Consider the following 14,088-nt stretch of genomic DNA (forward strand, 5'->3'; position numbering starts at 1 on the left):
TGTGTTCAAACAGCATGGTATGTGTTATGGACAATGTTATACTCAACTGGTTGGTTGAAACAAAATCTTGGTCCGGATTTTTATTTTCTGGACCTGGAATTTCCACCTCTGCTCTCCCAGCAGGAGCACATGTGATGTACATTTTTGTAGTAATCACATACATTTTATAATGGGTACTTCATGTCTGGCTCAGACCTTCAGACATTCCCCAGATCCTGAGAGAGTGTGTGTGTGGGGGGGGGGGGGGCTGTTGTGACAAGCGTTTTTAACTGTGCGGGGGAATGAGCCAAAGTGTAGCAGAAAGGGGTGTTCATGGAGATTATTGCAGAGGGGCTCCCTGAACTAAATTATAAACAAATCAGCTCCGCTTCCCTCTCCCCCGACATCCACTGTGGCACATTCCTCTCTCTCTGCCCCAGTATCAGTCATTTCCTCTGCCTGCTTTGCTCAGTCAGGGTTATAATCGTTCTTCGGATAGTAAAACAGGGGATCTTCTACACAGATTCAGATTTAAATTGAGGTTAACAGAAATACAGCTTCAGACTGACAGACAAATACAGAAACAAATTCAGACTGACGGGACAAATACGGCTTCAGGCTGACAAACAGCCATGAGTTATGAGTTTCAAACATTGTTTTCTTTAGGCTGTGACAGGAGCTGGATGCTGGGCTGTCATAACCACACAGAGGAATACCTGCCTTCATCTCTCTGCCTTTCTCTCTCTGCGTCTCGTTTTCACACCTTTTTTCCATAGATAAAGAACAGCCAAAGTACAAAAGAAGTAAAAGAGTAATTATGAAAGAGTCATTTCTTTCTCTTCGTGGGTGGAGCATGGATGCTGTGGCTGATTCAGGGGGCCTCACATTTTATTTAAGTTTTGGGGCCAGACTGGCAAAATCCACTAAGGGACAGCATTGCCAAGTTTGGTCAGCTGGCTGGCGTAAGATTTTTTTAGAAAAGTCTGTACATGCATGCATATGCCTTAACATGTATGTAAGAGTTTTATTATGTTATCTGTAGGATTTGCAAACTGCCCCAACGTTTTTGATGTAGCAAATTTTAGGCTTATAATGGAATAATACAGATTAGCCATAAGATTACCCTAACCCTAACCCTGCTAAGGGTTGCCAGCAGTTGACATTTTGCCCAGAATTGTTCGGCTCACCTTTGCACAGAGGAATTTCTGAATTGAATTTCATGCCAACTATAAAACATCAATCTCAGACAGAAGCAGCAATGTCCTGGTTTGTCGTACAGGACCTACACAGTATGCTGTGCTCTAATGCAGGGTTTCTCAACTCAGGGAACGTTTTTGCTCCCTCCCAGCTCCCGGCCAATCAGGAACACCAAATACCTTGTACAAGTGCGCTGGGTGCTGAGAGGAAGCGAATATGTGGACTCTCCGGGGTTCCCTGAGGACTGGGTTGGGAAACCCTGGTCCAATGAGTTACCATTTTGTCATTTACAGAAACTCCTCCTACACGGGTAGCATCTTTCATACCAGAAATGCCTATGTGGATGATCAAGAGCCACCTTAAATTCATAAACATACGGTCACTAACAAACACAAATTAATATAAAAACATATTGTTAGAAACACACTAACCGTGACCCGCGGGTGTGGGCGGTTTTAGGGCAGACATTTTTATAATATCGGGCGGGTCAAAAAGTTACAAAACGCGTTTCATTGTCGATCAAAACGTGTTGTAAACGGGGTCGGTGTATAAATGCAGTCGCCGTATATTTTTCAATTTGTATGATAAAAGCTACTAGTTTGGTGAAATATCACGGTTAAGTATGCTCTGCTGTACTTCATTTTAGACAAAATTAAGTTAAAAGAAGACCTAATTGTTCTACTAAATTCATTCAAACCTCATAGAGTTCTCAGATCTGATGTACAACAGATGTTACAGTTTTGACAACTAGTGTGTTTTGCATACATGCGCGCTCGTGTGTGTGCGAGAGAGATGTCTTTCGTGCAATTTTCCGCAAGCCTTCAATATATAATGACGTAAAAATCGATCTTTCGGTCTCTTTGTTGTTGCTTGGTACACAGTTAATCTTGCATAAAATTGTGTCATCATCTTCAATCAGAGTACCCACGGTCATGGAAAACCTGGAAAAGTTTTGGAATTTTGAAATAATTTTCCAGGCCCTGGATAAGTTTTGGAATTCTTGGATAGAGAGGAAAAGTTATGGAAAACTTTTGGAAACTAGCCTTGTTCATTTTTGTTTCCCGCTTCGTCCCATAACACGCTAACAGAAATGTAGGCCTACGAGTGGAAGTCAATAGTTAACTACCTTGGTAAACATCCGTTTCCGCGCAGATTTCGCATATTTGAGATATTTTTTGCTCGCTATTGAGGGTTTTATAGTTTTATTTATTTTTTGCACGCATTTGAATTTTATTGATCAGTTTCCCGTTTTTGGCTCCGCTTGCCTCTACCAATCATAAGGTACGTATAATTTTAGTATTGGGATTAATTGTCTTAATAATTGAAAGCTATTTGTACATTGGCGAAAGTTGTCCACCATCTGCACATGTGTTTATTAGGTAAGCAGATTGGCTATTATCGTACCGAAAATTGTAGTATTACTGTCGTGCCGTATGCGGGACGCGGAGTGGAGACAGAGGAGCGGCGGTCAGGAAATCGGAGAACACGGGGTTTAATAATAATAATAATAATAAAAAAGGGCAGACAAGAAAACACGCAGTGACATTACAATGACCGGACTGGGGAAACAAACTGAAACGTGGACTAAATACAGAGGACTAATGACAACACCCAGAAACAGCTGATCACACGGGGATCCCACAGGGGGTTATCGAGGCAGCGTGGCACACGGAAGGAGCGGACGATCGGGGCAGGACAATTACTATCTGAAACTTGTGGGTTTTTGAAAATTTTCTTGCGGTACTGGAAAAGTCATGGAAATTTATTCTGCCAGAACTGGGGGAACCCTGTTCAATGCGAATCTAGCACAAATCTATGTCATCTATGGGTTACAGTGTCACAAATGACACTTCATTGGTAGGTTCCATGGCAATACAGGCTCACTGGTGTTTTTTTTTCCCTTGGGTCAGGTCGGGTTTTGGGTCATTATCCACGCGTATTTTTGCGGGTTGGGCGGGGCGGTTTGGATCTCCTGACGGGTCGGTTTGGGGCGGGTGTTAAAAAAGGCCGACAGGCGCAACACTACTAACAGTTGTGCTTTAAGCCTTTTACTGCTTTAATTTTAATGGGCAATGTTATAACCATGTTTTGGCGTTCAAACTCCAAAATGGATTGGAAACATAAATAGGAAAAAAATGATAATAGTATAAGTTTAACAAGCAGGAGATAAAAATGTTCATCAGGTATTGATGTAATTACTTGACCTGGATCAGTCAGAGAGTCCATTTCATTCCTTCTGTCAGTGTTCCAGGGAAGTATGCCTTTTATTGTGCCAGACAACCCACATGTTTTTGTGTGACTCAGGTTCTTGCTGAAATTTCTCTCCACTGGTGGTCACAGGTGACAAAAGGTTGTTGTGGTACACTGGCAACCAGGGTGATGGGAGGCTGTCATTCTTTTGCTGTACAAAGAAAATTGAGAATTATCATTCTTCCATAATCTTAATATGAAACAGAGGGAAACAAATTGTCAAGCTTGCCTTCTTGTTATGACGTGAGAGGGAACACTAGTTTCCCTCGTTGCTATGGCAAAAAAAGTTAACTGTTCTCACCCTTTATCACTTGTTTCTTTGAATTACTGATCTGAGTGGAGTACTAGTCTGTTTGGAGTACCATTTGAAGTACTGGGAACCTGCATAATACGTGTATTCCAAAATACATGCCAAAAAACTACATTACATAATGATACTACAGAAACCACCAGCACTTGCCAGATTAGAGGTCAGAGGTCAGAGCCCACATCAGGCAGCTCCTCTAATGCTCCTCCGTGTCAGACATGCCTGGTAGCACCTGCAGGGGCCCCTCAGTACAGTACACAGTGACTCCCCGCCTCATCTCATTAACCCCTGTCCTGACAGAGAGCAGCCTGTGGGGGGCGCTCACCTTTCGTAAACATATCACTCTCTGCTCATACTCCTCAGACACACACTCAGACATCACGCTATGGCAGACCTATTTGCTCTCAAATCTTTCTTGGAATTATTATCAGTATTATTGATAATAATAAAAATGATAAATAATAATAATAATACAAACAGCAGTGCAGATTCCTGGTTTCCCCTCCAGGTGGGCCGGGTTCGACTGCTCATATGAGAAATGCAACAAGAACTTCACCGTCACGGTGACCGAGAGGTTAAGGTGTTGGACTCGAAATCCAGTGGGGTTTCCCCGCACAGGTTCGAATCCTGTCTGTGACGTGGTAATACATATGTTTACAACTGTTGTACATTAAGTGTATTTTGCTGCTTATGGGGAATTCTGTACCTAAGACTTTTACTCATTCGTTATATTGGTAACGCTTCCTATGAATGCTATGCCTATAACAATCTATGATCACATTCATAACACACTATAATGCATTCATAAAGCATTATAAACGTGGCTATAAATATTTAGAAAAAGGCATAATATATACTCATATTTATTATGCATTATGATGCATAATGCAGTGCAAGGCATCCTTAATACTTATACCGACCATTATAATGCATTATAAAGATATCTATAGTGCCTTACAGATGACAGCAAAGTGTTACCATAAAATCTAACATGTCTATTATTGTAGGTTTCATGGGACATAAAAATAATGTTTGTAAAATGACCACAGCTGACATATTTGGCCCTCCATGGAAGATCATTTCCCAGGCCTGCACTATGGGGAGGTTATAGGGGAACCAGCATCACTGCACTGGAATGACTAAATGATGCCATGACCACGGTCCTGCATGTCAACTACCAGGGGTCCAGTCTGCACATAAAGGCCAACTGGCCCCTCTTACTAATTTATTACAGAGTTATTGACTCTCAGACCCATGCTCTGCTATATCTGCTGCTGAGTCTGGCATGACCTGAGGGAGAAAGGGAACAGAAAGCTGAAGGCATTAAGGAGAACGAGAGCAAGAGAAGACCATGGTAAATAAATGAAGAGGAAGTGAAATGGCTGCTGTCTCCATGACAACAGATCTGTGACGGAACAAGTAATAGACATTAAGGTAAGTATAGGGTAAAACACTAATTAGATTGCATAGGAATGGTCATTCACACTATAAGAAGGAAATAAAGTACAAATTAGCAATAACCCTCAAAAAGAGCTCACACTGCTGACTGCTTTCCAGTCTTTCCTATCTCACCATGGTTACCAAATACAGATGTTTAAATTTATTTAAAGATCCCACACACAAAATGGCTGTGCCATTTCAAACATATTAAAAACATTTCTGAATGTTCCCACGTGATTTTCTTGTTGACCTGAAACTAATGGAAGGAATTCTGCGATGTCGTTAAACAACATTGACGGGCTGCCAAACAAAGTAACACGCTACCAGTCACTCTGTGTGCAGTGTGTGAAGTGTTCAGCATGTAACAGCAGGAAAAACCTCAACGTTAATTTACTGTTGTGTTTTTTGCTGAATTAGGTTCTCTTCCTTGCCACCTGTCCATGAAACACTCTTCCATCTATCAAACACTATTAAAACAGCTGTTTCCTCCAAAATCTTTGTATCTCAGGGAGATAGATCTTCTGCGTACCTGTTTTGCACACACCTGCCACATATAGTGCTCTGTTGGGTTACTTATATATACACACATACAAATGTGTGTATACAATGTGTGTTGATCAGCCATAACATTAAAACCACCTACCTAATATTATGTAGGTCCCCTTTGTGAAGCCACAGCAGCTGTGACTCATTGAGGCAGAGACTCTGCTGGATCTCTGAAGGGTACCACAGTGGTCACCACGGTCCGGTGCCCACCCAGTAGCTCAGCCCCAATCAGTATTCACAGCAAATGAACAATAAAACGATTGTGTCTGACAGGTATGTGTATTTGTGGTTAGATCATTCGGGGAAATGTACTATTGAGAGGTAAATAGATTTTTCTTTCTCTTTGTTCATTTGGTGAAAGTAATGCTACGGGTCATTTAATAACTGATAAAAAAAAATATGTAGTTGAATCTGTAGTGCGATTATGTCACCAAATGAATTATTATGGGACTGGCCTACTTAATTTTCTATGGACCTACCCACACAGTGATTTCTGGCTCCGCTATTGCCTGAAGGTGTCCTGTGGTATCTGGCACTAAGACATTGGCAGAAGATCCTTTAAGTCCTGTAAACTGGGAGGTGGAGCCTCCATGGATCAGACTCGTTTGTCCAGCACATCCCACAGATGATCGATCAGATTGAGATCTTGGGAATTTGGAGGCCAAATCAACACCTTGAACTCTATTTCATGTTCCTCAAACCATTGCTGAGCATCTATCAGAGTGTGGTAGAGTGTATTACCCTGTTGAAAGAGACCACTGCCATTGGGAGAAATACTGTTAACATGAAGGGGTGTAATTGGCCTTCAGCAGTGTTTAGGTTGGTGGATCGTGTCAAAGTAACATCAACATGAACACCAAGACCCAAGGCTTCCTAGCAGAACATTTCTCAGAGCATCACACTGCCTCCGCCAGCCTGCCTTCTTCTCATAGTGCATCCTGGTTCCATCTCTTCCCCTGTTATAATGCCGCATATGCACCCGGCCGTCCACTTGATGTAACAGACCACGTCTCCTCAGACCAGCCCACCTTCTTCCATTGCTTTATGGTCCAGTTCTGACGCTCCTGTGCCCATTATAGGCATTTTCAGTGGTGGACAGGGGTCAGCATGGGAGCTCTGACTGGTCTGACTGGCCCCATAACCAGCAAGACGCAATGTATTGTGTTTTCTGACATATTTCTATCATAGCCAGCATTATCTTTTTCAGAAACTTGTCCTATAGTAGATCTCCTGTGGGATCGGACCAGACAGGCTAGCCTTCACTCCCCATGCACATCACTGAGTCTTGGGAGCCCAAGACCTCATCGCTGGTTCACTGGTTGGCCTTCCTTGGACCACATCTGGTAAGTACTGACCACAGCGTACTGGTAACAGCTGCCTATCCATCACAGTTTGGCCCTAGTCAAAGTCATTTAGATCCTTACCCTCATCCCTTTGATATATGGAAAAAATAGGATACACTAAAACATATATTTTAAATGTGTGTGTATATGTGTGTGGGTCAAGTATATAATACGTTGTGGGGACCATGTCTCCACAATGTGATAAAAACCTATTATTTTTGACATTGTGGGGACCATTGTTTGGTCCCACAAGGAGAAACTCAATTTTATAAAACTCTGTGACAAATCTAAAGCTAAAAAGGCCAAAACACTATTTTGTTTGGTTACTTATAGTTACTGTTAGGGCTGGGTAGCGGTTAGGGTTGTCATCTTTGAGATTAGGGTTTTGCCCATATAAATGAATGGAGAATGTTCATAAAGATATAGATACCAAATCTGTATGTATGTGTGTCTGCCTGTCTGTGATAACACTTTTGTACATACTTCTTATTAAAACATGAAATAGATGGGTGGGGGTATTCATTCATTCATATCATTTTTCTCTAAACAGCTCAGCAGAAACCACCATGTAAGTGCAGCACTGCAAAGAGGTTCCCCTGAGTGACCGCTGTTTCCATTCTGCACAGATGAGGCCATTGAAAGAACCTTTAAATTAACATAATAATACAAGGGACTGGGGACTCTTCTTTTTGTCACAGTGGATAGTCAGGCCAGTCTGAGCTCACTGTAGGAGGGTTAAAAATGAAATATGATGTCTTCTCCAATTTTTTTCACAGAATGCAGGCAGCAGGACTATATGAGGGCAAAAGGAGTCCTTGGTCTCATCATAGAGGTAGGAGAAATCCGGGGACCTCCTCTTAAGCTCCTCCTATGACGATCCACTGTCACAGATTTTTTTATGGCAGTTCAGTCCTGAAAGAAAATGCATAGAGTCTCTTCCTGTTATTGTTGAAAGGCAACAGAAAAAGCAGGACAACAAATTTCCAGTTTCTCCTGCTGTCTCTGATATTACAAAACAGTCCCGCGCGCTCCGGCTCTCTGTCTGTGTTATTATAAAACAGATCCACGTTCTCCTACGCTTTACCTGAGCTATTATGAGACACACCCACATTCTCTTTCCTCTGTCTGTACTATTATGAGACAAACCCATGTTCTTCCAGTGTATCAGGCATTGATTAAAATGGATTACAAAGTTTAGTGCTTTTAATTTTTCTTTAATGTTTCCCAGTTTCAAGAAGTTTTTCTGCGTACAAAAACGCTTCGCTTTGCATTTCCTCAAAATTTGCCATGCAACTTGTGGAGTTATATTTGCTTTTTGCTGAAAATTTGCATGACTTGGCAAAACTGAAAGTTTATGATTTTTAAAAACTACTACCAGTGAAGAAAGAGACATGACTAATTACTTTATTTGTATATTTAATTTTATATCACAAAACCACATTTCAGTGCTCATTTTTATTTCTTTTTTGAATTCAAGAACCAAGAGTTCGTTTACTGAACTGGACGCCTTTGCTGGTGATTGTTGAGTGCAGTGCCATCTACTGGCAATTGGAAATTTCTACACTAGTTATGCTGGCAATAGTATTTTTTTTTTTGCCGTACGGTAACGAAAGATTTACGTAATGCAGCCATGTTTTGAGACTTTGGCAGTGTTGGAAGGTTACTTTTGTAATGTAATAGGTTACAGATTACTAGTTACTCTGTTAAAATGTTACAGGTAATGTAACTTTTGATTACTTCATCAGTGTAATGCAAATTATTACATCTTACTACTTTTTGATTACTTTTCTAACAAATGTTTTAAACTGGGTAGCAGTAAAGCTGAAAATTCCGTAAGACTTTGCTGGCTCATGTTGTCTGGACATAGGTCAAAAAAGACATTTCCACGCGGTAAAAACATGCAAAGCAATGCTATGTTCAACATATAAGCTTTTCACCGAAAATAATGTTGTGACATCCGCTGTAGGTATACCTAAACATGCACAGCAAAAATGCTTATACGTGAAACAGTCTAGAAATGTTGTTTTTATTAAATGTCGTTAATTTAAGTAGCCATCAACAAAACTCACTCACAGCAAAGCGCACACAAAAAAAAACACCTACAGTATGTACCTCTGTGTTACTGACAGGGGAGTCACTCTACAAACAGGTGGAACCGCACACGGTGGGTAGCTTACATGCAGGGCCTCAACACGCAATTAAACAAGACACAACTACCGGCACACACGACACTTACAGTATTACGTTACTACGAGTTATTTACATGCAGGTGATGGACACTGATAAACATGCAAATTATAACCAGCCTGGGGCTTGGATTATATATCTGTCAGGGGCAAGGGCGTAACTTTGGCTGGAACATTGGGGGGGGCGGGGTCGAGGTCTCCACCCATTACAGAGAAAACATGATTATTGGGGGGGTTATATTGGCTGGATCTGGTTATTGGGGGGGTCATGACCCCCCTAACCTCCCTGGAAATTACGCCCATGGTCAGGGGCAAGGCGTGTGTCTGATCCTTGCGGGAGACTTGGGAGCCCACACACGTAATGCACACAGTCACGTTCCACTATTCAAATTGTTTTCTACTTTACTGCTTTTCCAACATTTGCACAAATTCTGTATGTCTGAAATAGCCTACCTATTGTAAGCTTTTGTGTTTAAAGTTGATATTTGTAATTTATTTATAAAAAAAACTTGTACTCTGTAATAACTAGAACCATGTGTTCTGGTCTCATAGCGGAGATGACAAGTTTATTTTCACTTTGACAGACTTATTAGTTTAAACTTCAAAAATACTTTTTACAGTTGCATGTTTAAAAGGTTTGCATAATTATATTTTCTTTAAAAAAAAATCTGTTTGCAGAGATCAGAGAATTACTGCACTTCCACTTCCACTGTAAGATTTCACAGCTCTTTCAAAATGTCAGTGTTTTTATTTACATTTTACATGCCATCCCAACAGTTTTGGAAATGGGATTTGTATTAAAATCCTTGTAAAATCAATCGCTTAATTATAATAATTTAAATTTCTATTTACAGTGATTTTTGTCCTCTAAATACAAATCGAAAGGGAGATGCTGATCCATTTTAGTAACTGTAGATCAAACAATTCAGCTATGTACTGTTGATCAAATAACTGTAAATCTTTACCTTTGTTAAATCTTTAATGACAAATTATTTTCTCTTCAATATCAGAAGCTCCACGGCACCACTACAAGGAAGTGACCCATCGTATCTTCAGTGATGCTGTGACGAAATGTCTTCCATATGCACCAGAACCTCGGGGAGGTGCAAAGAGAAAATGAACAGAAGTGGGTGTGGGCAGGATGGGAGGGTCATTTAGCACTTCAATGTTTTTGTGATTGTTATAAAATTACTACCAAATTGCCACCATTGTGCTATTTTTCTGTGAATGTATATATAATGTGTTATGAATAATAAATTGTTTTCAATTTATATTTGTACATGTTGTTGTTTTATTAAGCTTTTGAAAGCCCTTGTACCTGCTCGTACGATCCTTCCGTGTGCCACGCCCCCCTCGTTACTTCGTGTGAAACCCCGATTTTTATCAGCTGTTTCGTGTTATTCCTGATTAGTCCGGTGTATTTCAGTCCGCGTTCGAGTCCGTTCGAGTCTGTCATTGGAGTCTTCACCGTGTGTTTGTACTTGCCCTCAATAAATCCCCTGTTTGTTGTACGTCGATCTACCTGATCTTGATTCCACGCTCCCTGCTCGCTCGGCCGGTACGCGGACCTGACAGCCCTGCTGGATATAGCATAATTTCATCATTAATTCATTTGCGAAACAATTATAACCCAATATTGATTCAACATACACTAATTCAACATTAAATCAATGAATAAAGAATCTACCAAACAAGTGTCGAAACAACGTTGAATCCTTATCACAAATGATTTTTTTCAACGAGCAAGATCAATGCTAAATCAACATTGAAGATCAGCGTTGTTTCAACCTCTATGGAATCAATGTCATTTCAACATATGTGTGCTATCTGGGGACTATCCCGAACCTTTATCGGTTACACGACCTAATTACAAAACAACTCTGAATCGAAAGTGAAACTTAGCGTGAAGTTCAGGAACACACTGCAAGTCATAGCCTAATTAAACGATGGAGGATTTTCTGTACCCAGTTGAAGTTGATGGCGAGTGGGGTTGCCCAAATCGAAAATTGAAAACCAAGCTTCAGATATACTTTCAAAGTAAGAAAAAGTCTAACGGTGGAGACTGTGTGGTTGAATACAACGAGGTTACCAGAAGATTTATCGTCAGTTTCAAATCTGAGGAGGGTAAGTAAACCGATCAGCTTGCATTTTATAGAATAGAATTGAATCGTAAAATAATACAGAATGACATACATGGTATTTGAAAGATATGTCTAAAGGTGTCATATAGGTTGTACTGTTAACACTAAAACTTTCAGACAATAGTAAATAAACTTACTGCGCATAAATCATTCTCTACACTAATTGTAAACTGATCATTTAAATGACAGTCTTATTTTATCTTATTTCGTATATATTTGCATGGCTGTTATTCTTCGTTACGTCAAGTAGTGCAGTCTGTTTCTTTAGTTAGGAGGAAAGTGCTAGAGAAAGGAGACCATGAAACTACGTTAGAAAACAAGGAAGTGAAACTACGCGTCAATTCTTCGGCGAGCTCTACGCAAGCAGAGCCGCCTCAGACGGTAACATAATCTGTAATAATTATGTGGAAGAATGTAATACAAATGCTATGGAAGCCCGTTTCCGCCACCCGGAGGAGAAAAAAAACCCATTTATCTCAGAACTCTGACTTTTTATCTCGTAATTCTGACTTTTTATCTCTGACTCTGATTGGATGGTTCAACGACCCTTGAACTTCTTGCCGAAGGCATCGCAAAATATCCCGTGTTGCTAAACGCGAGGAGGAGGATCGAGGACATAACATGAAATAAGTGTGGGATGTGTGCTCTCTACATAAGAGGAAAAAACGGTCATTTCTTAACTTCAGGTATAAGCGAGAGAACGGGAGCTATAGTTAGGAGGGTGCCGTGTAGAGAAAGATGATGCAGATATGGTTTTCCCCGCTGGATAGAAGCATAGATCAGTATAGCTGATCAGTTACCTACACATACATGCCCTGCATTTTTTGGCCTGCTGGATGCTCCCCTGTGGGCACATTGGGCACACTGTGGGGTGTACTGTAGGCACATTGGGCATACTTTGGGGTATACTGTGGGCACATTGGATACACTGATGACTGCTCTGCAGACCAGCATCTCCCCAAAGGCCATCTTCTGGCCAGAGCCCTGCCAGCACAACTGCTGCGCCAGTGGAGTAGTTAGCATATGCACAAGGATGCGTCTTGTGTTGGCAGATGGGTTGGGACCCCCAATTGTTGCCAGATACTTTACCTAAATTGAGGTAATAATATATTAGTGTATTCACAAGACAGCAGCAAACTATAATGGAAAATGTAATAAACTTGTGATGGAACATGGCATAGAATATATATATATATATATATATATATATATATATATATATATATATATATATATATATATATATATATATATATATATATATATATATAGGTGTACTGTACAATAAAGTTATCTAGAGAAAAGAAAATGCTAAGAAAATCATAAGAGAAAGTACTGTACAGATACCGTTTATATTGTCTATTTACAAGATGAATCGTGTCTGAGCACCTACATCAATATTGTTTTATATGATACGAAGCAATGTATGTAGATCAGTGTTTCCCCTACCATTATTTTAGACAGAGCTAGGGACAGAGAGATGGGTTAATTTGGGATGGAGGAGTGATGGGATGATGGTATTAAAGGCAGAGCTGAAGTCCACAAACAGGATCCTCACATAAGTCCCTGGCTTGTCCAGATGTTGCAGTACATAATGCAGTCCCATATTGACTGCATCATCCACAGACCTGTTTGCTCTATAAGCAAACTGCAGGGGGTCCAGTAAGGGTCCAGTGAAGTCCTTCAGATAATCCAACACCAGTCTTTCAAATGATTTCATGACCACAGACGTTAGAGCTACAGGTCTGTAGTCATTAAGGCCAGTAATTTTGGGTTTCTCTGGGACAGGAAAAAAGCGCCATATCACAACAGAAGTCATTTAAGGTTACGTTTCCTATAGAACAGGTCTATACATTGTCCTTTTATTAAACAAACTAAACAAACTAAATAGCCTTATGTTATTTATTTTATTTACACAACAGCTTGTCATATTTGTCTCTACACGGTCACGCGTTTACAATTTTCCTCTGCTCTCTTTATCGCGCATGGCGGAGTTCCGCTCCGATGCGTGCGCACACAAAGGTGAGCACACTCCCACCAGCGGACAGAGCGCGCGCGTCGGAGAATATGTCGCATCAACCACCTGAAAAGCAGACAAAAATATACTGCAGTGACAAAAGCTGCACACTGTGTGGATAATTGTCATAAAAAGAAATGTTCTGATGTTTAGTTCAGTTGCTATATTGACTGCTGTCATTAAAAGAAACACATGAACACCATGAAACCTGTCGGTGTCCGTCTGCCCCCCCCCCCCCCCCCCCCACTGTTTGTAGATGTTCTACGTATGACCAACACTACACATCAAAAATAAAAAGATAATGTGAAAGAAATTCATAACGGTTTACTGGTGAGAGGAACTGCTTGTGCGGAGATTGATTAGTGTCGTTTAATTTTAGAAAATGTCTTTCCAATAAATGTACAGGAACATATATACTAAGGTAACCTAAATAATTACCTTTGCGCGTCAATATAGATGTGCATATATAAATGAACGTTTAATATTATATCTTACCTCATATTTAAGTAGGCCTATAACCTATGTTTAACCGATCAAGCGGAAACGCATTGAACTGACAAGAACGGAGCAATTTAACATTCATTGTGGTTTTCGACAACCAGGAGCGTCACTAGGTTTTAAGGACAGGGGGGGCTTAGCCCCCAAGAAATGCACACGATATGAACAAACGTAGTGCATGAGC

The 14,088-nt window shown here is 40.6% G+C and overlaps 1 protein-coding gene, 2 long non-coding RNA genes and 1 other non-coding gene across 5 annotated transcripts in view; 3 read left to right on the forward strand and 1 right to left on the reverse strand.

The window, feature by feature from the left end:
• The first annotated feature begins 4,290 nt into the window (after positions 1-4,290).
• On the forward strand, positions 4,291-4,372 carry trnas-cga (transfer RNA serine (anticodon CGA)). Its single transcript has one exon. It is a non-coding gene; the product is annotated as a tRNA-Ser (tRNA).
• Positions 4,373-7,597: 3,225 nt separating this feature from the next.
• LOC111838671 (uncharacterized) lies at positions 7,598-10,519 on the forward strand. Of its 2 annotated transcripts, none has more exons than XR_011983630.1 (3): positions 7,598-7,630; positions 7,839-7,894; positions 10,259-10,519. It is a non-coding gene; the product is annotated as an uncharacterized lncRNA (long non-coding RNA). The 2 variants fall into 2 exon arrangements; XR_011983629.1 differs by lacking the exons at positions 7,598-7,630; positions 7,839-7,894 and adding exons at positions 8,671-8,779; positions 9,927-9,985.
• On the reverse strand, positions 9,787-11,058 carry LOC140579767 (uncharacterized). Its single transcript, XR_011983628.1, has 2 exons — positions 10,936-11,058; positions 9,787-10,828 (listed from the first exon to the last, which is right to left on the reverse strand). It is a non-coding gene; the product is annotated as an uncharacterized lncRNA (long non-coding RNA).
• A 34-nt stretch (positions 11,059-11,092) lies between these two features.
• LOC111834688 (protein mono-ADP-ribosyltransferase PARP14-like) overlaps positions 11,093-14,088 on the forward strand; it is a 30,369-nt gene continuing 27,373 nt past the window's right edge. Inside the window, exons 1-2 of the mRNA XM_072702457.1 lie at positions 11,093-11,372; positions 11,640-11,770. Coding sequence (XP_072558558.1) covers positions 11,195-11,372; positions 11,640-11,770 — 309 coding nt within the window. The 5' untranslated portion in view covers positions 11,093-11,194. The remainder of the gene's footprint in view (positions 11,373-11,639; positions 11,771-14,088) is intronic.

This window comes from Paramormyrops kingsleyae, chromosome 18, assembly GCF_048594095.1.
Source record: "Paramormyrops kingsleyae isolate MSU_618 chromosome 18, PKINGS_0.4, whole genome shotgun sequence".
NCBI lineage: Eukaryota > Metazoa > Chordata > Actinopteri > Osteoglossiformes > Mormyridae > Paramormyrops > Paramormyrops kingsleyae.